The sequence below is a fragment of the Podarcis melisellensis genome (genome assembly GCF_964234715.1).
Source record: "Podarcis melisellensis genome assembly, chromosome: 5".
NCBI classification, from domain to species: domain Eukaryota; kingdom Metazoa; phylum Chordata; class Lepidosauria; order Squamata; family Lacertidae; genus Podarcis; species Podarcis melisellensis.
The window spans coordinates 76,781,641-76,806,322 of NC_138537.1; the positions used below are offsets into that span (position 1 = coordinate 76,781,641).

Consider the following 24,682-nt stretch of genomic DNA (forward strand, 5'->3'; position numbering starts at 1 on the left):
GCGAAGAAAAATAATTAATACTCAGTAGCTGTGTGACTGGAACCTTAAGACACATTTTCTATGATACGGCATTCCTTTTTGACATATACTGCCGAACAATCATTTTCATGACAATCTGGAACTAAACTTGATGATCTGATAATTTTGATAGTCTTGGACTTTGTTATTTTAACTAATGTGTAGCTTACTTCTACATGCCTGTTTTAGAGTTCTGTTTTTCATCTCTTAAATTTCGTCTTATAATTGTTCTCTCTGCTTTATATACATTATAAAATGAAATAATTTTTTTTTAAAAAAACCCAACAGTTGTCTGAGTGGTCCAGGAGAAATATACTCACAAATCTAATATATTCCCATCAGATATATTATAATGAGTTCATGAAGAATGTGTGCTCAGAATGTCACTATGCGTCCTAGGCCATTTTAAATTTTTGGAACTTGTAAGTAATTTTGTTGTTGGTGGTGTCCATTGATCTTGGTAGACAATGGAGTAGTACTCCTTCAGGCATAAAGTCAAACAGTTGTGGGGTTACAGCACCTGCTGTGGCTGTAGAGACCAATACAGGAAAGACATGTTTTGTTGCAGCTGGAGCAGATGAAGGCATCTGGACATGCTGCTACAGGTGCACTATGGGGTTTCTTCTCTCTGCGCTCCTCCCAGCGGTCATTCTTCCTCTGGTCAATGCTATGGATACATTACCTGACAGTCTCCAGGCTCTGCAATTGTCTGCAAGGGATTCCCATATGGCAAGGTTAACGTTGCCAGCCTTCATGTCACATTTTCAGGCATCTTTGTACAATAGAGTGCTTAAGAAATTTGTGGTTTCTTTGATATGTCGGGAACTGATGTATACAGTACTAATACCGGACTGTCTTTAACTCAGGTTAAATTTTATTCTAGAGCCTCCATATTTGAAGAATTGCCATAATTAATTGTTCATTCAATTCATCCCTTGCTTCCGTTGGTTAGTAAATTGCTGAATTATAATAATCTCCCCCCCCCCGCTTTGCTTTTTGTAGGTTGTTTGAAGGGCGTTCACCAAGGAAGCCTGAGAAACTGAAAACCCTTTTCTGCTACTTCAGAAGAGTCACAGAGAAAAGTAAAACATTTTAAAACAGTCACATTCTCCCATAATAATTTCAAGATTTCCAAGAACAGTACCTTTCAGCCATCAAATTATTGAGAGAACACACATGTTTTTAAAGTCCTCCGGAATTTTGTTAATGAGGGAGGCAGATGCACCTCTTCAGGGAGGGCATTTCACAAATGGGGAACCACCACCATGAAGACCTTGTCATGGGGTCATGACCACCAACAGGGCCTCCATTGATTGTAGGGCCCAGGATGGCTAATGCAGTCATATTCAAAATACTTCTGTATAGCTGTAGTTGAGCAGTAGTTAAAAAATGGATATACTAATTATATATGCACACTTTTACATATGTATACACACACACACACACACACACATATATAGTACCTTAATCTAAATTACCTGAAAATACAAAAAGAAGGCTAGCAATCAAACTGAAATTAGTCATTATGGCATACATGTGGTTGTCTGGCAAAAACAGCGAGTTCTCTCCAATGCTATCCTACTCAGAATAGGCCCATTGAAATTAATGGGCACAACTAATTTAGCTCCATTAATATCAAAAGGTCTACTCTAACTACTGGATGTAACCCAATAGTTTCACATCTCCTCCTCATGCTGTATTTTTCCAGTGGAACTATCTTGTTATACTGCCCAAGTTTTTATGATACCAATATTTTGTGCTTTTTTCATTTTCGTTTGTTTAAAGGTAATGATGGGACTATTAGCCTTTTATTAGTAACATGTAGCCTCTTTTTTGATGGAGACAAAATGGCATATTTGTTTTTTCCATGTAATTAATAAGAAGACAACAGTAATTCATCTTTCAAATGAAAAGAAATTAAATATTCCATTCCCAAAACTTATTTTATTACAAACAGTAATTAAATCACTTGTAACATTCTCCTGAGTTGCTGAAAACCAAGAGCTTTGTTTTCAGAAGGCAAACATTTAATTTGTGAAACATGATCTCATAATATGACAGTCCTCTTGTGAGTAAACACAAGGTTTGTGCAGAAATCACTGCTTTTGGAAAACAAACAAACAAAGCTTCTGTTTAACCTTTTGAATATCTTAGAATTTCTAGCTTGGTAACAAGACTCTTCAAACATTTTCCATAAAGTCATTTGCTAAGATATTTCATGTCTTCTTCCCTTACGAATTAGGTTAGCAAATTAGTAAGCCAAATCATAGCAAACCACAAGAGATGAAACATTTCCAGGGGGTAAGATAGTCTCTATGCAATTCTGTGCATAGAAGGAAATCCTACTGTGTTCAGTGGTGCTTGCTCCTAGGAAAGTGTGCACAGGATTGCAACCTTAATTGGGTTTGCACTATTAATTTTTTAAATTATGTTCACCAAAACTTTTAACAGAGACCAGCAATCAATGCCTCTTTAGATTTCTAAGATGCAGCCATTCCCTTGCACATAACAATCTACATGTTTAGTTTGAGTTCTACCTGTCACACAGATTTATTTTCGGGAATAAGCCAGAGTCATGAGGTTTATCTCCCTTTCTGAGTTCCCCTTTGGAGAACACTGGAGTGACTACTTTTTTTCTGAAGAAGACAGACCCTCATACAGATCAATCCTATTTTCATCCTGCACCTTCAAATGCATACCTTAGCAGGGTTCACTATTGGAGCCCATCACTGTCCCACTTCTAATCCATTAGAAGAAGTCAAATTGTTGCTTAGGCTTACATACATTACAGTACATTCTCCTTCATTGAGAAAAGGTAGCTAGGATCAGGTTAACACTCCTAAATCAGAAGGATGTAGCTTTCCCTTCCTAGGAAGGTTACATAAATAAAATGTGTCTTTCTATTTTACCAGAGACCACTTCATAGGTTTCTGTCCCTCAAAATCACTCTCAAGATAAAGGCACACAGAGTGTAAAATTAAGCAAAAAAAGTGTGGAGAACACACCTCCTCTAGTAGTTTTAAATTCAAAAGAATATGAATTGAGAAGTAAGATGGGTAATATAAATAGATTACAACCACCATTCATTTTCTATTTTCTGTTCATTATTTGTTGTTGATCTATTATTTGATTGCACTACTCTGTTCACTTGGAATTTAAAAATCAAAACATCAGTACTCCCTTTCAAGGAATGAACATCTTAATATAGGCAATCAGCTAGTTATATGTTGTTCTTGTATTTACATGAAAGCCAATAAAAATTATTTGGACAAAAAACAAATATTCAACATATTGTTTCTCTGGCAACATTTCTGTGCTAGAGGTACATCCTTTGTAGATTTATCTTCCAAATGAAATGAAGTGCTACATTTTTATATACTTGCTTGGGTTTGTTTTCTTGTAGAACCCACTGGACTGGTGACATTTACAAGACAGTGTCTACAGGAATTTCCAGATTGGGAAAGGTAGGGTAAAATATCTCTCTTAAAATAGTTTCATTTTGATTAGAGCTTGTCTACCTAAATCCCAGTAACGTTTCAGTTTTTTTCTTTTGCCTGACCTCCCGGGGGTGAGGTAGGGTGGCGTTTGTCAGGAAACCCAGGTTGGTTGCATAAGCTGATCCCTGTCAGTTTCACAGAGTAGAAAATGGCTTTGGGATATAAAACAAAGTTGTTGTTGTTATATCTCAAGTTATCAAGTTCTCTGTAACTTCTGTTTCAACCATGTTTGCACCTCGCAGTAGGTCATAAACGATTGTTTACAAAACACAAGCAAAGCCTTTCCTCCTCCCAGGAGGGGAGGGGTTGTGATCGGGAGATGATTCCCGCGTCATGCAGGGGGCGCTCCGCCCCCTGCTTCAACTCCAGGGCTGGCACCACGCCCCTCCTCAGTTGGGCACCCAATAGGGAAGCTCGACGGGGGTGTGTCTTGCTGCTGAAATGCAGCCGCGCCAGCAATCCCCACCATTGCACACACATTTTCTTCGAGTCAGGAGTCATCGCAGGGAAGAGCTCAGCCACGAGGTTTGGAGTCGGGGGTGTTTGTTAGGCATTGGAATGTGTTGTTGGTGTTTCGGGTGGCAAGGTGTGGCCATCGCCTTCCCCGACAATTTTGGGTATTCTGCTAAAGGAATCCGGCGGTCGTGGATTCTGTCCGATGCCCGTGTGGCGGGGGCCATGGCACGACCCTCGGTGACATCAGGAAGAGAGCCTATAGTTGGATTAGCATCAACAGGCTTCCCCTACTGGTGGTTAACCCCTCCTCAGACTCACCCCTCTACGAGTGGGTGGAGTCTAATGTTCCGTGGTCCAATGCCTAAGCCAATACCTTCTCACATGCTGTAATCAATAAAGTTGTGGCCTTTACCTTACCCATTAACCTTACATTCTGTGTCCACGTGTCTTTATTCCCCAAGCGGGGATCGGGTCCTCGAATCACAACTTGTACCTACTTTGCTCCTTTTGGCTCATGTTGGAAGGAAACAATCCTAATACAGTCGTACCTTTGTTGTCGAACGGAGTGAGTGTTCCGGTTTTCGAACAATCTTTTGGAAGCCGAACAACTATTGTTTCCGATATGCCTGCACAATTGGGAGCCAATTGGAAGCTGTCCCTTGGTTTCCGAACGTTTCGCAAGTCAAATGGATTTCCAGAACGCATTCTGCTCGAAAACCAAGGTACGACTGAAACAGGATGCTATGTGGCAGAGGGGGCTGCAGCAGGAAGAAGGAACTGCCCACCCTGCCATCAGCGGAAGTGCTTTCCACGCGCACAAGAACACTTTAGGGTCTAAGGCCATATTTGTACATTCTATAGATTAGATTGATCTGTCTCAGTGCTATTTTCTAAATGACTTTAACGGTATGCTGATAAATGATCACATGCTTCCTATTAAGCTGAGTGAGGCTAAGCAGTCAAATGCTTTCACAGTGAGAAAGCTGCTTTTTAAATTTTTGTTTCTTCTGGAAATGACTAATGTAACTTTGCATTAATGCCAAGGCACTCAACTTTTGTCCAGAAATGGCTTTATGAAGCCTATTAATTTCTTCTGTTAGCATTTGGATCTTGTTCAAGTAGGGGCCAAAATAAAGGTTTTTAGGAGCAGTAAATCAATAGATAGATATGACTAATGCAGCTTAATTTAAACTTGTCTGTTTAATTGCACTACAGGATGATTAAATATGCCAGGAATACCATTTTATGCAGAGTAAAATTTTCTGTCTAGATAAAGAATGGGTATTAAATCAAAAAGTTTGAGTATTATAAAAAAAGGAAACAGAATAGAATTTTTTTGCAGTATAGTAGTATGCTTCTTTTTGTTTTTAAATAAGCAAAAAGGGGCCATTTTGAATGAAAACCCGAAAGCTTTAAATTTTCCATTTCAGCAGAAATAAAATAGATTTTCCATGCTCCTCAGTATGTGTCAATTTTTCATCTTTCACCTCAGCATTCATTCTGAGGTTAACAGTGGATATGCTTTCCATAGGTGTTTTTGTGTGCCAGCAAATAGGCATTTATAGAGCTTCAATTGGATATATAAATGGTAAAGGAACAAGAGCTGCTGTTGATTCTTTACATGCTAGCAATGTGGATTCCAAAATGGAGTTTGATTGCCCTTCTCTCATGGGACTTGTTGCTTGCTTGTATTTAAAGAGAATAAACTTATTAAGGCCATAGGGCCTAATCACAAAACTGCTATGATGTGTGTTGTGCTAACACTCCCGCCAAACCTTTTTAGTTTTATTTAATTTCTCTCAGTATAGGGATAGTGCTCCAATTAAAGGGAACTGTCATCTCCACGGTCTGTACCAAGTGCAAACATTTACAACACTGTGGCAAACAACATGGTTTTACTAATGTTGGATTTCTATTCCTCTCACTGTGCAGATATTGTGTAGGATTGGTTCATCAAAATTAACCATAAGTGCGACCCATCTTATGTTATTATAGAATTCAGTACAGATTGATTGACAGGAGACATTTTTCTTATAAATTTGCAACATGATAACATTGATTTTTAAAAAAAATGTATTTTCTCTCTATAAGGTATTGTTTCATTCCTCATTTCTGTATTTAATTACAGAACCCAGAAAAAGCTGTCCAGGTTGCATGTCACATATGAAGGCACTATTGAGAGCAACGGGCATGGGATGCTACAGGTAAAAGCAGCATAATATATTGGCTTGTGCTGTGCTCTAACAAAACTTTTGTTCTATTGGGCATTTTAGCAGAATCATTCAGCTGTGCCCTAGGTTGTATGTGAAAGTACCAAACTAGTGTGCAGTATAACAGACACAGCAGAATTGATTATTCTGACAGCCTTAACTTTATCTATTGTCTCCAGCTCACCTTGTTTTCCACATGTGTACTCTGTGAATAACCTTTTGATTGACAATCGGAATACCAGGTTCTTCAGGTCACACAGAGATTGAAGAGCGACAAGAGAGGGGTGGTTCCAGGGTATGAAAGTGACAGGCTGACAGTTTTGTTTTTTGTTTCCTTTATTTTGGAAGTGCCCCAGCAGATGACCAGTTCAGTAGTTCAAGAGGCATTGTCTGTTGCTAGTGGAATTGCTTTGGTCTGAGAGCCAGTCAGCTAAAACAGATTGATAACGATTTCGTCTTGTCCATATCTACAAGCATTTTGATGTTGTTTTAGCTAAGAGGGAAATGAATTCTGAAGTGTGGTATGGGTGGCTGGTACCTGTTTCATTAATAACAGTTGATTTTAGACTTAAAAACCCATTCAGCAGCCTTAGGATGCCAGAGTAATAGGATTTACACCAAACTAATTGTGGGTTGTTCTTCTGTACAAGCCTCATTGCAATCACAGGGAGATGCACAAGTCCATTAATGTGCTCTCGTTCTGTTTCCCTTCACTGTAATGAGGCTTGCCTGGGAGAAGTTCCTAGAAGATTATTCCCATAGTAGACCATTAATGGAACAAAATCTACTTAAATCCAGTTTGCACCCTTGTTTTTCACTTCTTTTTTTAAAAAACGGTCTTTATTCTACAAATGATATTCCAAAATAACATATATGTCATAAACCTATCTGAACACTATAGTTAGATGCGTTATAGCATTAAATTCCAGGAGAAGAAAATCTACGGTATATCATATTTTGGTATTTCTCTGATATTTAGGCCATTCTTAAAAGTAACATCTCCTAACTCTGGACTGCTATTACAAATTTGAATGAACCTCTTATGTGTCCCATATCTCCGTATGTTTTCTGGGTCTTGTGTCTCACTGTCTTCCTGTTTAAAACTTGTTTCTCACTTCTGAATAAAAAAGGAAAATGTTACAGACCATCATCCTTTTTTAGACCTGTTAGGGTAAAATGGGGCAGGAAAACTTGGATCAGTAATTATTATGCAATGCAGAAAGGGTGGGAACTCCATTTTCCAAATGTAGTTGTGGATTGCAGAAATCTGGGGTACATAACGGGGGAATGCCCATATAATATGGGGGGGGGTGTCTCGTGGCCTTCTAGATGTTGTACTACAGCTACCATCATCCATGACAATTTGTTGTGTTGGCTAGGGCTGATGAGAGTTCATTGAAATCTGGAGGGCCACAGATTTCCGATCCTCATCACAAAGCATGCTCTAGAAAGCCTCCAGGGGAAAAACATAGCTAGCAGCCACTACTTAGCAAGAGCAGACAAGACAAAATAACTATTTCCTGCACTTTGGCAAGGCGTTTGAGCATATAAAAACAATGTGCCTGAGACACACATAATCAGGAGCAGGGCAAATGAAGGCCAGATGGGGAGGGGGGAGAGGAAAGTCTCAACTTTAAGAGCTAATGAAAAATTGTGTCCATAATACATTTTGTAGTGCTAAGAAAACGCATGGAGTAGCATAAGTTACAATTTGGAATTTAAAAAAACTCCCAAAAAGTAGAATGTGCATAGTGTTGTTTGTGTATTGTTAGTAGCTGGCAAAATTACATGATCTCATTATTGTGTTCATTATATTGTCTCTTCTACCATTTACTGATCTAGTTCACTGGCTTATTATCATGAATTAGATTAGTGTGGTTCTGAGAAGAGAGACTGTTAGCCCTCATACAGCCCCTTATTTTATGGGGTTTGACCCTGATTATAATCTTTGAGCACTGTTACAGTATGCAGAATGAATATAATAAGACAATGGTTCATATAATTATAGTTGATGATAATTTGGCTCAGGTAATAGCTGTTGTACAGTGGAGGAAGCTATAGTATTTTAATTTGGGAATTGTTCAAAAGCTTTGAGTTCTTAACTTCTCATTTGTGTCTGTGTGAGACCTTGGGCAATCCATTTTTCATTCCCATGTCTCTGGAGTGGGTAGTTCTAGCAAAAAACATAGGTAAGGAGCCTATGATGGTCACTCCATTCTGGCAGATTTTCTTTCATACTTCTTGAAACATGAGGCCATTCTCTAATGTCGTGATTATTTTCTTCTGAAGCATAAAGCTTTATAGCTTTTGTTACACTTGAAGAGCCAGAAAATACATTAAAACCAAGGTGTGTTTTAACATTGCAAAGCAATATTAAATTTTCTCCCAAGACACTTAAAACTGTAGCCTTGGAGGCAGGAAAATATTTAATAATGCATTTGTTGTTCCGTACAAATTTGCATTGAATGCACCCAATTTCACCTCGGCAATGTTATTGTCAGTCCCATTTCAGCTGTGTAGCTTTCTGATTCTGCATAAACAGAACAAATCCCTCTATTTGGCCAGACTCAGACTAAATATTAGAATGAGGTCTCTTGGGAGGTTTATGCATTATATTTTGAGCAATAGTTCAACCACGAATGCCTTTCAGCATTTTTATTGTAACTCATTATTTTTTAAACAATTCAGTTGTTAGTTAATAAATTTATATCCTGCCTTTCAGTATGTTTTGATCAGGGCAATTTATAAAACTCCAGATTAAAATAGTAGCATGAAATGTAAAACAACAGACACAATCTAAAACCAGATCAAATTCCAAGCAAACGTTTCTAAAAAAACCACAAATCTTAGAAACCCTGGGAAAATACAAAAAGATTTCTGCCTGGTCCTGAAAGGATGGCTACATAAATGCCGAGTCAGTCTCTTGTAGAAGACCATTCCATAGGTGGGACACCACCATCGAGAAAGCTATCTCTTCAGCCATGTCTACTGTGTGTTATTTGGCAGGGGCACTCAGAGAAGAGCCTCTGGCAATGACCAATTGTATGAACAGGCTGATCTACTTTTCTCTTTAATCAGACTAGTGACAGAGACCCCAGGGACTCATAAAGTAGAGGAACATTACTTGAAAGAGATAACAAGGCACTGATTATATGTGTATCCCACATGTTTTTTTGTACAAAAAAGCCAAGAGTGTATAGCTTGTTATCATCTGGCAATTTGTTCCTTTCACTGTGAATGTGAGCTCTCATTCCTTTCAGGTGTCTTCTGTCATACATTTACTTAGATCTCCCTAGACTGAAAAGTGCTGATAGAATTTAATTACAGAACTTAAATGTGCCCCAGGGTAGGCTGCAGATGGCCAAGGATGTAGTGTATCAAATAATATTTCATCAGTCCTTTAAAACACAAATAATTGCAGTCATCTGAAATGCAAATAAAACACACAAATCTCCTTAGGCCACTTCATGTGTTACATGTTTGCTATTGTGTGCCCAAGTGGCAGGAGGTTGCAGCCAGTTCCACTTCCCTACTTTGTGTGTATCATCATGTGGAAGAAACATGCATTTATTATTATGTGCACAGGTTAAAATTTACAGGCATTGAAAAATGTTTTGGTGTACCTGTAAATAATATACAGTTGTTCCTTGGTTCTCGAAAAAAAATGCATTCCGGGAGTCCATCCGACTCCCGGAACCATTTGCAAACCAAGGCGTGGCTTCTGATTGGCTGCAGGAGCATCCTGCAGCCAGTTGGAAGCCACAGAAGCCGTGGTGGACATCCGGCTTCTGAAAATCGTTCGAAAACCGGAACATTCACTACTGGGTTTCAGTTGTCTGGGAGACGATTTGTTTGGGAGCCAAGGCATTCGGAATCCAAGGTACGGTTATAATGTGTGAAGACGCCTTTGGATCCTAAGTTCATTGGGTTCTATTCAGTGTAGCACCACAGCTAAGGTTCCATCAGTTCAAGGATTTTTCATCACACAACAGAATATTATTTCCCTCTTCTGTCCTATGTGCCTCCTAAATCTGCCGGAGTCCTCCAACCCTCCAGAGCAGAATGAAGGATGACATGGGGGAGGAGAGAGGGGCAGTTATCTTGTGCTAGTGCTAATAACCCTTGTGCTAGTGAAAGAAGTTCATTGAAATCTGCTAGGTGTAACCTTTTCTGTGTATACTTGTCATCTTAAAAAAAATCAGGGTTTGGGGATGGTGATGGGAAAAGGAATTTTCTGTGGGACTGAATGTAGGTATGTTTGAATATTTTTAAGGATTGTATGAAATGTATGTTTGTATGCTTGTATATTCGCAATATGTGTGTATTAATGCTGAATTATTTTAACAATAAAAACTTTTCCCCCAAAAAATTAAAAAAATCAGGGTTTAAATGTTTGTAGCCATGTAATTCTGAGTTCTGAATTATAAAACAACAAGCAAGCACTAACTAACAAAAAAGGAGCATGATAAAATGGCTCAGGCTAGATGGTAGCATTGCTTAAATATTTTGTGGTTAAGATCAAGAGAACCCCACCTGAACATGAAAAATGAGCATGTATAACAGATGTTTACATTATTGTGGCTGTTGGAAATGTGTTTGAATGTGCCGTAACCACAAAAATTATACCTCTGTCAGGTTGATTTTGCTAATCGCTTTGTTGGAGGTGGCGTCACTGGGGCAGGACTGGTGCAAGAAGAAATTCGCTTCTTAATCAATCCAGAACTGATTGTATCTCGTCTCATTACTGAAGTCCTGGATCACAATGAATGTCTAATTATCACAGGTTAGTTTTTGTAAGCCTCACACTTGAGAAATATTCACATACCTCATGTGAACCTGGTGCCAAACAACTCCAGAAACTTACTCCCAGTTCGTATCACTGGGCAAAAGGCAGCAATCTAGGATATGTATTCAATGGAACTGAGCCAATGTGTTTAGACTCATTTTAGAATCGGGGAGATTCAGATTCAAATCCCTACTTAGCCTCAGTGTGTGAAATTAGGCTAGTCACTATATCTTAGGCTGAGGATAAAATGGGGGTGCAGGGAGAACAATTTATGCCACTTTGAGCTCCTTGGGGTGGGGGGAGTTAAAAATGAGCCATAAATCAAATGATGCAGCTGGTTAGATGCATGGGAACTCTTGAGTGTTACCCAGCCTAGAGGAAAGTACAATACAAAGACAACTGGCAACTTGGATATATGTGATCCTTTACTGTTAACAGCAAAAACATATGATCCAGGTACCAGATATGATGTTAGAGGTTTCCAACTGAATCCAAAAATTGCGATTGTATATGTATTTACTATGGCCCTTTGTTATATTTTCCCAAACGAAGAGAGCAACTAAGCATGATTTGAGCTATATGGATTGTTGCTGAAGGTTGAAACTTAGTTGATTGCTATGTACTAAATTAAATCTTGAAAAATATATAAATCTGTTATATTTATATAATATATAATCTGTTTGGAGGGCAAAGGCAAATAGTTTTTAGGGCTTCTGAATCCAAAATGGATGCTTTTATTTCTGAGGGGCAGCCAAACAAACAAAGGAAGCATTATTTCTCAGGGGTTTTTTGTGCACTTTACTTTATTACAGTACTTTCTAATTAATATCTGTGATGCAATGTTCTTCTCCCTTAATGGAAACAGCCATTTCATCATCCTCATTTGATCCTTGGCTTACTTCCATATCTGTGCTTAGGCGAGTCTCTGCTGTGTGCAGCTATCTGTCCAATAAATTACAGTCTTTCGATGATGCATCTTGACTCAGTGGCCTAATGGATGCAACTGGCCTCTGAAATTTGCAGAAGAGACGGAGAGATTGGAAAGAAATTAGATTTGTTGCAATTGTCCAGCATCTGTTTGAGATCATCACAGTAGCAAATATGAAACACAGAGCAGAGGCTTTTCCCACCTACTGAGTTGTCAGAGGGAATAGTTGAAGTCTGATGTTTTGCTTTAATACCTTCATTTATTTATATTTTATTTATATTCTGCCCTTCATCATAAGATCTCAGAGTGGTTAAATACAGGTTATGTTGCATAGGCAATTTGAAAATGTATTATGAGTCTGACAGCTGTAGGTAATTACACCTTGCTAAAATGAAAATTAACATACTTTGTGTTCGTATGAACATGGTCGATATCACTAAACTGCAATTTGATAGGCATGTTGCATTTATTACAGTTTTCTTTAAAAAGATTTTCTCACAAATGGTGAGGAAGACACCAAAGTTGTCATTTTTTCATGCCTCCCTCTTATACCCTTCCCCAGTTCTCACTTATGTAGCTGTGGTGAACATAAAAAGTAGTCCCAAGTAGAAGGCACAGAAACAGTAACGGAGGAAAAGAACAATTACAATTATTTTAAAGCCTTTTAAAATAAAGATGAATTGATTCATCTTAACAAAGGAGAAGGTTTTCCTTTCCATATGCTTTAGTGGAGGCATTGCTGTTCATCATCTGTCTGGTTTCATATTCCAGTATTAAATCCAAGTGTATTGTGAATAATAATATGTATGGTACCATCGTTATTTGGTTTTGATGAACTTTCTAATCCATGGCTTAGAAATTGTGAGAAGGTTCTTAAAATCAGACTGAAACTCACTTCCCTGACTATGTTATATGAAAGGATAGATGATTATTCTAAGCTCATCAGACAGTTTCAGGCCCCAAGACAGTGCAACCTTTCCTGGCCTTCTATACCGATCAAGCATGACAACCTCCTTCAGTTTCAACAAGGCAGTCAGCGAATTACAATACTGCTAACCAAACAATTTTATCCTCCTCTCTCTCCCCCGCCCCCCGCTACACTAGAATTTTGCAAACTTGTTTTATTCACTTTGGATTTTGACAAGCTGATTTCCCATGTGCAAGGCATTCAGACTTCCTTTTCAGCATATAACCGTAATACCAGTAAAATGATTTGTTTAGCAGAGACAGAGAAAGATGGTTGGTAACAAAGTTTGGCAACTTGTTCAACAGTTGGGATACACATTCTGGGACAGCTCTCTTGCATAGATTTATTTGTGCATGTGGCTTTTCTGGATCCAAACTACATTGCTTTTGCTTATTCAAATGACATTTCCTATCATCCTTAATGCACACATGTTCAGAAGGGGAATGACTGTACAGAGGAGAGGAAAATCTCAGTTGCTGATGGCTTTTAAAATGTGACCTTTTCCCTCCCAGGTACAGAGCAATATAGTGAATATACTGGCTATGCAGAAACGTACCAGTGGGCCAGGAGCCATGAAGATCAAACACCCAGGTAATGTTCTTGCAAAAGAGTGGCTTTGACATTGTGAAAGTTGAAAATAGATCCTCAGGGCGGTACATTGCTGTGATCTCATTTTCCGTGACTGCAATTGACCGTTGCGCAATACAGAGGACCTGCAACAAAAAGTTACAGCGCATTTTCTCTTATAAAAGGAGTGCTTCTGTTTAGGATGGCAGCTAGCTATTCCCTTCCTGTGTGTTCCATTTTTCTTTTCCAGTAGTCATCCCATAGATACTTAGCATGTTTAGTCCTCATTGTGCTGTTTTTTTCAGGAGGGTAGCCCTCTTAAGTTTTTTTGGGTTTTTTTGCGGGGCTGGGGGGGAGGGGTGACTCAAGGACACAATCATCTCCCTCTTCTTTCTCAGTTGCCCCATTTTGACTACCATCCTATCAAGACAAGCCCAGCTTGTTCTTAGGAAGAATTATGCTTGGGATTCTACTATGTCTTCACACCTTGAGTTTTTGTTCTCTGACTCAGTGTGTGAAACCGCTCAGGCCACTTAGAACCATGTTTCCTCTTTACTTTGGAAAGACTTGGGGCACTTCTGAGGCATATTGGAAGTGCAAAGTACCATGGAAACATACATGCAGTCAGAGATGGTGCACGTTTAAAGAGAAAATCTGGAGCATTTCAGAGTTAAACAACCTTTTCCTCACAAGTAAAGAGATGACCAGTGTCATGTTTTCCAGAACGTGTCCCCAAATCTCTCTTCAGAGGATGATAAGAAGTAACCTTTACTTGGTGTATTTAGTTTTTCTATACGACAGTAATACTGTTTCTGGCTTCAGTCTTAACAAAGAATATTTGATCTTGCTACTTGCAAAGAAGTCTTAACTCCCACTGAAACTGGTTCTGTGATGTCTCATGGTTCGTTCTCCAAAAATTCTGCCTTTTGCGGGGCGGGGAGGGCACTTTCTGGCACTGCTCCTAAGATTAGATTAACCCAAGAGAGTTATTAGGAGGGAGCATGTGTTTGATACAGAGGCCCAAGTGTCTGGACAAAGGCTTTGCTAATTTCTGTCACCTAGTTGAGACTTAAAGTGCCTGTTTATGCTGAGGAAAGGCAAGAAGAAAAGGACTGTGTTTGAAACATGCACCAGTACAGCAAACAAAACGAATGTTGTCTATTTTTCTTGGCCATCCAGGGAATCTTAGTGGTTAAATCACATAATGTCCATTATTTAACATTTGGGATCTGACATTCACATTGTAGAATTAATGTATTTCTAAATCTGTGGGGAAACTTTAGGTGTCCTCCCACATCCACTCCCTCCCTCTTTGATCGGAGTTCACCTATGATCTATTACAGCATTGCTTTTCTTTGACATTATTTCTGTGCTTTTTCACCCCTGGTAAAGCCCTGGAGAGATGAACTCATTTTCAGTCTTGTTTATATGAGCAGTATTATCGCACAGTTAATTTTACTGCCCTTTTTTCTCTCTCCCTTCTCCTCCCCCCTCCACCCAATGCAGGGATGAATGGCAGAGGCGCTGCACAGAAATTGTAGCCATAGATGCATTTCATTTCAGACGTTTCCTTGATCAGTTTGCTCCTGAGAAAATTAGAAGAGAGCTCAACAAGGCCAGTAACTCCTTAATCCATCCTGCAGCCTTAAGCCCATCATTTATTTGCAGCCATTTCATTAGTGTTTGAGTTGTGCTGTCCAATAATTTTTGCAGTGTCAACAACTCCTTGAAGGGAGACTTCCTGCTTAATTGCAGTGTCAGTTCACACAAGGCGTTATTCATATTTTCAACAGTAAGATTAAAATCGAACCTTGCCAGGTTAAATCAAGTTGGTAAGTGGTTCTCTCTTGAAATACCTCCTTTCATTTTGAAAAAAAATGAACTCAATAGTTGCGTTCTTGGAGCTTTATCCAAATATCCACAGAAATGGTTGCAAAGCAGTCATGCTTACCGATTCCTTATGCAATGTGTTGTTGTGATGGGTCAACTCCTAGGTAGCTTCCTAATTTAAAAAATAAATTCTACTTAAAAAGTACCAGTATGGTGCTCACTAATTTTAGCCATATGTGTCTTCATTTTTTCACCTGTGCTCACTTTTCTTTTGTGAAATACTTTTTAAAAACCAATGTAAAGGCTTGGGGTGTTTGGAAATTATGGGAAGTGCTACTTGTGTGACCTACAGTTAGGATGTGCTTCCCTTGTGGGACTTGACCCATCAATTAAAGGCATTTTAACCCAACTCCAGAAGTGTAACTTGCCAAATTTGAGGTTGCAGTGAAATTTAGACAAAGTGATCCCACCAAAATCCAACACTAAATGACTGCAGAAGTGCTTTCTTGTCTGGTTAAAACAGTTTGCCTGAATCCACTGTGGTAGCATCACATTAAAATGTCTTTTAAATAAATAATAAATCTTTAAAGCCATTTCTAGATATATATTTTTTCTTAAATCACCTTACACAGTTTTTAATAGCATGCAACAAAATATTAAATCCCTGCAAAATATTGGTTCCACTTGTTAGCCACAGCTGTTTGTCTAAAGCAGCAAAAATACAAATACATAAGCTATTTCTACCCTTTGTAATATATCTTCATTGCTAGCATATGAATTTGTCTAATAATCTTGAGGGGTTTTGATATGACACAGCCATATATGCTTAAGCATGTTCAATTTAACGTGACAGGCATTTCTTAATAATTAATATTTTCCATCTAAGAAAGATCCATACCCTTTAAGATTATGGTTTCAAAAATGCCTAGCATAATTAAGACTTATTTTACTTTTTAAATAAGAGAGTAAAACTAGTATTTCATATTAAAAGTAGCATTAGGCACTATCACGGATAGGAATAAAATAGGCTACTGCAATAGATAGTAGCCTATAAAATTAGTAAACTTTTACTGACATCTTAATTGGAAAACTAAATCACCTGCTCTAAGCATCTGACATCAGACTTGATGCATTCCATCATGTTGATAGGAAAGATACAAGTTATATATTAGGATAGATTTTATACATTTTCATGCTGTACACAATTCTTCCTCCTTGAATAGGGGTGATTTTAAAGTGGTGGATCATACTTGAAGCAACTGCTGAGCGACATATTTTGCATTTCATTAACTAAATCAAACACAGATTTATGAGGAATATGTAAACTATGTTACACTGTAGACTAAGAATCTCAAGGCATGTTTCTTTTAGGATGCTGGTTGCTTGTAGGTGCTTGCAATTCCACCTGTCATGTATTAATTTCAGGTTGTTTGTGAGGTGATTTCAGGTTGTTTGAACAAATTTTTGCTTAACCATTGTCAGGAATCTTGGGCAGTGCCAGTGGCTGCCTTGTCCCTGACTCCCTCCATTGTATCCCCACACACAAACCTGGCTTGACCAATTCACTTGATTTCCCCTGTTAAGCCACAGTCTCAGTATAGCAGTTTGGTCTACAGCTTCTTCGCTTCAGAGAACAGGAGAGGGGGGTGGGCAGGGGGGGCACCACTCTCAGTGCCTTTCCAGGTTATTTTTTCTTCTTTTCTTCTGCCATTTTTTTTTAAAGCATCATATGCATTTATCTCCACCCAGTGGCGTAGCGTGGGTTGTCAGCACCCGGGGCAAGGCAAGTAATTTGTGCCCCCTAACCTGTGGATTTGCGCCCCCTAACCCTAACCCCCAGATGTTGCGCCCGGTGCGGCCGGCCCCCCCTGCACCCCCCACGCTACGCCACTGTCTCCACCTGCCAGCTTGTGAGACCAAGAAAACCCACCCACCTAGGAGAGGCTGGCAAGCTGTGATACTAGTTCTTTGCAACAACTTTGCATCAGCATAAACATGCCTTAACCTGTGAGTGATCTGGGTGGCTGGGCAACTAGGAAAGTGACAGGCTGAGCTTCTCCCTTCCAAGACTAAGAGGGTATCAGCTCTCTTCCCACTTTAATTTTTAATTATTGTCTGTTTGTTGCGTTGATATCCCACCTTTTTCTCAAAGTGGCATACAGTGGTACCTCGGGTTAAGAACTTAATTCGTTCCGGAGGTCCGTTCTAAATCTGAAACTGTTCTGAGGTACAACTTTAGCTAATGGGGCCTCCAGCTGCTGCTGCACCATCGCCGTGCAATTTCTGTTCTCATCCTGAAGCAAAGTTCTTAACCCGAGGTACTATTTCTGGGTTAGTGGAGTCTGTAACCTGAAGTGTCTGTAACCTGAAGCGTCTGTAACTCGAGGTACCACTGTACGTGGTTCTCTCTGGCCTCATTTAATCACCACAGCAACACTGTGAGGTATGTTAGGCTGAGAGGCAATGACTGGCCCAACGTCACCCTTCATGGCCAAGTCAGCATTTGAACCCTGGCCTCCTGGGTCCTAGCCCAATACTCTAACCACTACACTTACCCTTCTAGGGGAAGGGGCAGAGAAGATGCATTCAAAGAAGCCAAGAAAAGCAGACACCTTCCATGAAAAAGAAAGTGCTTTCCTTGGGATTTTCAGACCCAGACCATACAAGGTTGTGCATATTCATCACCAAAGGAACTGAAATTGCCAAGGAAATTTAATCGCTTCAGTCAAAACAATATATTCCGAATGGGTTGAATTTACCAAAGGCTGGTTTTAAGTATTTTTTTCCTAAGATTCATGAAAGTTTGGGGCTAGTGGGAATGGATGGAAGAAGAGCCATAGGGGCTAGGTAGGTTTAGATAGCATGAAAGAAACGTAAACGAAATACACATGAAGAATTTTGATTTCATACACAATCTTTATTGCAGTGATTCACTAAATACAGTTCTTTGTGGTGTTGATAGAATAACAGCTGAGAAATCCCAATGGCAAAGTGCTATGAGCTATTTTTCTTTCTTCAGGCTTACTGTGGTTTCTCTCGACCTGGTATTCCACCACATCACCTTTCTGCAGTGGCTACTGGAAACTGGGGCTGTGGTGCTTTTGGAGGCGATTCAAGATTGAAAGGTAAAGGTTAGAAATATTGTAACGAATTACGTGTAACTAGAATCACATGTAACAGAGTACCTGAGAGCAGGGTGGGCAAGAAGGGATAATTGCTGAAATCAGCTTCCTTGTTTTGTGCAAGAAAATGTGAGGTGTTTTTATTTACCCAATTTGTAACTACTTAATCTAAAATTTACAAAACCCAAACCTCTGAGAAGTTTGCAAAGTAACAAACAATCGCAAAGCTAAAATGCAAATGTAACACTTATTCCCTGGATGACTGGCAGTGGTGCACTTTGGGGGCAAAGGGAAGTTTGGAAGGGGGATGTTAAAGCCATAAGTGCATGCAGTAGCTGTTAGAACCCTTAGCTTTTACAGGCACTTGAAGGCTTAGGGACAAACAGAATCATTCTATTCTGTGGCTGAGATGATGTGTTATACAGAAAAATTCTTCACAAATCCCGGAGCTCTACCTAACCTAAACTTGTTGAACTGGCTTTGTTTACTGTATTTGTTTGTGTATAAGATGCCCCCTTGTATAAGACGACCCCGAAAGGAAGTTGTTTAGCTTTTTGGGGTGGGGGTGGGGAGGTCACTTCCGCCAATCGCTCACTCACCTGCCCACCACTGTTGATCGCTTGCCACAGCCACTGCCGATCGCACACCTCGCCGCCCACTTGCCATAGCCGCCAGTTGCCTGCCTGCCTCGCCACAGCAGCCAATCACCTGCCCAATTGCTGCAGCCACAGCCAATCGCCAACAGGCCTTGCCACAGCCACCAATCACATGCCCAATCGCCGCTGCCAATCTTTTGCTTGCTGCTGCCATTAATCGCACGTCCCCCCTTTGCGTTCACTATCCGTGTATAAGATGACACCCAATTTTTGCCTTTTTTTTTTTTAAAGCAAAATGCATTGTCTTATACACGGGGAAATACGGTACACAGAATTGATGGAAGACTGAAATGTTAGCATCTGCTAACATGATTGCTTGGATTAACAGTAATAATGACAATATAAAAATCACTCTCCAAATAAAGTCTGCCACTTTTTCTTAGTAATTAGAAAGCAGATAAAATTCACCTATAAGTACAGCCGTTGTACCACAGGAAAATGTGCAGAAATTGAACACACTATAGCAATTCCTTGCCCACCAGTTATTTCTTATGTCTTCCAGTTGAAACATTGCCAACCTTAGCTGAAATTCTGAGTAATTAAAGCTTGCAAAGTGACCTTTTCTTTCATAAATTAAGCTAGGGAAATAAAGGCCAATGTAATGTATTTTTTGTTCAAGGTCAGGGATAGTATGATGGTGCAGTAGTGAGTAAAGCTAGAAATATAGAAAGCCTGCAACTATTGCACTGTTTATCCCATGGCATTAGGGGTCCTCTTATCTTCATGCCACTTTACTTTAATACAATCAAACCCTAAATAAAGGAGCTACGTTAAGAAGTTACATTGCTGCAGGGAGATGGGAGGTTTAATTTTGTTTTTGCTTTAATTTTGAGTTTGCTCATTCTTCCCTACTCAGAGGAGGCAGTATATTGTACTAGGAAAAAGCATGGCGACAACTTAGCTCCCGCTCTTCATTCCCATACTGCAGGGATTGCAAGTGTGGTACCCAACTGGGGAAGCCCAGCCAGATGGGTGGGGTATTATTATTATTAATAATAATAATAATAATAATAATAATAATAATAATAATAATATACCCGCATGTGCCTCCTGCAGCGCTTGCAAAAGATCTCAGTAAATATTCCCTCAGAAATCCACAATTCACAAGAGACTGTTTGCTCTTCCTGCTGTGTTCCTGTTTGCACTTGCTCAGCTTTTCCTACATTGAACACACATGCCCTTAAGCTTTTCCCCATTTCACCGGATACCAAGATTGGACACTCATCCTCCTGTCCATTTTGAACAGAGGATCTGAGCAAAGAGCTTCTCGAGTGTGGCAGTGGCTGATGTAGAGGCCTTTTTCTCACTGGCGAGGTAGCTGATTGGGGGATATGCCCACACCATTTTGTGGTTCTGCCTCTACTTCCGCTCCTTTGGACATGGCAGCCATTTTGCCATGCCTCCGAGTCAGCCATTTTAGGATGGGCAACCATTCCAAACATGTTGTCTTGCTTAAAAAAGTTGGCAACCCCTGGCCTCTTCAAACAGGCTGCTTGGTTTTATAACACCTGGACAATCTCTCTTACTCTTTTAAATTGTGTCCTGCTGTACTAGTAGTAAACTTCCCAGTAGGAAAACTTGCCTTTTGCATGATGTGTGACGAGTGTGGGATGAGTCAGTTTTGCAGTGCAAGTATACAAATTAGACAGCCTTTGCATTCATTGGCTGCTTGGTAGATGTGTTCGCGGTGCAAAAATGCTAATGCCACGTTGACTCTGTTACAGCAAACAAGTGTTTGTATCATTTAGGAAAATTGCACTGTTAAAATAGGATTGTTTGGTGTTCCATAGTTGTCCTAGCTCTCCTTTTCTGGTGACAAACTGGAACTCATAATTCCAGTCTTTAATTTTTAGATTAGAGCAGTACATAAATGAGGTCACAGAATTCTAGGAACAGTGGTTGCATGAAAGCAAAGGCATGACTAACTTTGAGCTAAGTTGTTGAACCAATAAGTGCAACTTACTTTTGAAGGACGGAGTGGGCACAGTATTTAACACAGCAAGTGGCTGTGGGTCTCAGGACTGTGCAAGCAAATGGGCAGTCCTAGTGGGCTGGCTAGGTGAGGTCTGCGTGCCCTGGCATCTCTATGCCCTAAGTGGCAGAGGCAGGTGGGTGCAAGCTCAGCATCAGATGTACTCTCCATCATCTATCCTGAAGTCGGGAGGCTCCTGTGCAGCTGGGGAAGATGCCAGAGCCAGCTCCTTGGCTGCAGAAGCTGGAGTGAGCTTTTCTGGCAGGAAAGTAACTGGCGACAGTTCCGTCAAGTTGTGTGACCCATCTACAGAGCGTGGATCTCCGTCCCCTCTCCCACTGGGACCCTCCTTAGGATCAGGCACCAAATGGGGCTTAGAATCCACCACGCCACCACCACTTGTAACTCCCCAGGGTCATCCTGATCCAGTCCCCTGAGTTCCTTCCATTCATCCTGAGGGTCCAACCACCCCCTCCAAGACTTTTCCACTATTGACACTAGTGAACTCCTTCATTCTGTATTCACCCGTTTCTCTTGTATCAATTTATTTCAGCCTTAATACAAATCTTGGCAGCTGCAGAGGCTGGGCGAGACGTTGTTTATTTTACCTTTGGAGATGCTGAGTTGATGAGAGACATTTACAGCATGCACACTTTCCTAATCGAGAGAGGACAAACTGTTGGTAAGCATCAACTGACTTTGGAAGAACGTGTGATGATAAACAAGGCAGGGTCATGGCCGCTATTATACTACTGGCCTAAATCAAGGAAAAGATTTTTGGGAAATGAAGAAATTGAGCTGTGGTGTTTACAATTCAAACGTTTATGAGCAGGCTGTTAAAAATTGGCTGTTTCAAAATGAATAACTTTTGATTTTGATTTTTTTTTCATTTTCCAGGGGATGTCTACAGGCTGTTGCTCAGATATTACAATGAGGAATGCAGGTGTTGCTCTACTCCAAGACCAGAAATCAAACTCTACCCTTTCATATACAGTGCAGTAGAGTCCTATGCGGATTCCACTGATGACGAAAGAGGATTATGTTTTGATGACTAAAAATTAAATTTTCAAGATGAATATCCCTTCTTGTCTTCTCCATGTAGCATATTAATTGAATTGCTGGATGTAGCATACAGAGTAGCTTAATATATCTATGTATATAATTATTGTTTTATGCATTATATCTGAAGACCAATCTTGGAAAGAAACCAATTTTCTTTCCAGTGTAGAATGTAAATCCTAATCATTGCATAATAGAACGAAATGTTTGGTAAACATATTTATCTCCCCCCTCCCCCTCGGTTCAAGGTTGAGTTTTTGATCTCTTTTCTTTATGGGCTTATTTGAAAGCAGCAGATTTGTACTTGCCTACCCTTTCTTCCATTTTTTATAGAGATGCTCATATATAATAGAGATTTCCTATATAAACCAGTTTCTTAGCACTCCCTTTGGTAGTATAATTTATGAGAGGCAGTGGGGAAGCCTTGTAATGATCTGTTCTATTGGACATATAGTTTCATAAACAAACCACCCTTAACGTCCCACTAATAATTTTAATTAAAGACATTGGGTTGGATCCAGTGCTAGGCCTACTCTCAGAGTAGATCCATTTAAGTGAATGGACATGATTAACTTGGGTCCATTAATTTCAGTAGGTCTACTCTGAGTAGGACTTGCTGTAAGCAAAGCTGCCCTAGAAACAATAATGGCAAGCGTATCCCGAGATTGCATCCCTTTTGATGGAGGCAGGATGAGGCAAAGCATGAGCAGCAGACGGAAAGCAGCATGATGGATCCTGGTTACAAAAAAGCCAGGATCAAAAGTAAGAGATGGCAAAGGGATTTATATTATTTAGAAGAAGAAGGGGGGGGACTATAGCAAGGGCCATATATTTATGATAGGATGAAACAGCTTTTTAAAATGGTTTTAAATTGCACCAGTTTCTTTGTTGCAGTTTTCTGATATTCTTGCAATTCTGATGGATAAATATATCTACATGTTATTTAATGTACAGTGAAACCTAGACTATTATACTAGGATTTCAGTTATATAATATACAACCCTGTAAGGCATGCCTTCCTAAGTATGGACAATATCGTTGAAACTTTGCTTTGGTAAATGCACAAGCCGAAGGAAACATCTCCAAGACAGCCCCAAATGGGAGTTGTGCGTTCACAATTCATCATTTCAGTGGGACACTGAAAATAACCCTATTGCTTGATTTTGCCCTTCAGGGGAATGTGCTCTAAAAAAAGGAAGGAAATAAAAATTCACAGGAGGGACATTGGTAGAAACGTTGCCAAAACCAGTTCTCTGTTGGCTAATGGAAAAGCAGCATTAAGGAAAGCTTGCTGCTTAATGCTGATTGCAGCATAATGCTGCACTGACTTTTCTCTCCAGCTTTGAAACAAACTAGCACAGGGTGAATAGGTTAATAAGAGCCGTATGGTCCCAACAGCTTCCTAATTAAAGAGAAAACTAAACTGTCCAGGATGCTGCATCAAAGCCAAAAGGCATAATTCCAGGTCGATTCAATATTTTCCCTTTGTCTTAATTTCTTTCACAGCTATTCAGTATCTTCTTTCTTAACTATGTGGTATACTCTCTATTTTTAGCAAGAGAGAACTTCTGGTGCTGCAATCTTGAATACTGAGAGAGCTGATGGGCCAATGATCCATTAGATGGGAATGTGCCATCACATACAGCTGTGTAATAGAGTGCTTTTATCTCTTGACCAATATCTCTAAATTCTGCAGTGACAAAACATGCAATTATAGTCACCCATGGCTGTATATAATAATTTATAAAAAGCTGAAGTATATCGTTCTTTAAACTTGCAGGTTGTGCGTTTGTTATTTTTGGATTGGGGCGGTGAAAAATCAGTATGCTACATTTACATGATTTCTTTTGTAAAGGAAAATAATAAACCCGATAAACATTTTTCTCCACATTTGGCTTTTGGTGTGTTCATTTTTTTTTTTTTAAAAAAAATTGACATACGTTTTTTATGAGCAATGCCACAGACCTATCTCCTGCCTACTATTCCATGCAAAAATAATTAAAGTTCTGCAGCCAAACTATTCAAACTATGCAGCTGAAGAAACTGAACAGTACAATTGAAATATGTACAAATTAAACAAAAGTACATATACATATATTTCCTATAACTTATTGTGGAATTTTTGCTATTTTAATTTATTCTGGTTTTGCTAGTTGGGGTTGGGGAGAGGGATTTCAGAATAAGAAGCCTTTATTGTGTCTGGGTCCCTTTGGACTGCAGTTGATAACTTTCAAAAGTGTTCTCTACAGCAGGAGCAGCTGACCTGTCAGCGCACCTCCAGGGTTGAAGCCAAACCACTGGAGAAACTCCTAATTGCTACCTCCTACATTGTTTTTGCTACGTTAGCAGCACCAACATGACCTCTCTGGGGCTGGACTTCCCAGGTGACAAGACCCTGCCCCCTCAGCCTCGTGATCCAAAAGAAAGCAGAGCTAATACGTTTGGCACCGGCTTGGCTGCAGGAGTTGCCGGAAGCAGGCATACAAGGTGCCATCCAACCATCTTAGGAGACCACCACTATCTATATATTTATATAGATATTTTTTGCTCTATAAGACGCACAAGACCATAAGACACACCTAGTTTTTGGAGGAGGAAAACAAGAAAAAATAAT

The 24,682-nt window shown here is 39.7% G+C and overlaps 1 protein-coding gene across 1 annotated transcript in view; it reads left to right on the plus strand.

Moving 5' to 3' along the window:
* The window catches only part of PARG (poly(ADP-ribose) glycohydrolase), a 67,369-nt gene extending 43,413 nt beyond the window's left edge, over positions 1–23,956 (plus strand). The window contains exons 10-18 of the mRNA XM_081913551.1: positions 1,021–1,100; positions 3,422–3,482; positions 6,100–6,175; positions 10,817–10,964; positions 13,375–13,453; positions 14,936–15,044; positions 18,279–18,384; positions 21,563–21,691; positions 21,907–23,956. Coding sequence (XP_081769677.1) covers positions 1,021–1,100; positions 3,422–3,482; positions 6,100–6,175; positions 10,817–10,964; positions 13,375–13,453; positions 14,936–15,044; positions 18,279–18,384; positions 21,563–21,691; positions 21,907–22,064 — 946 coding nt within the window. The 3' untranslated portion in view covers positions 22,065–23,956. The remainder of the gene's footprint in view (positions 1–1,020; positions 1,101–3,421; positions 3,483–6,099; positions 6,176–10,816; positions 10,965–13,374; positions 13,454–14,935; positions 15,045–18,278; positions 18,385–21,562; positions 21,692–21,906) is intronic.
* The last annotated feature ends 726 nt before the right edge of the window (positions 23,957–24,682 follow it).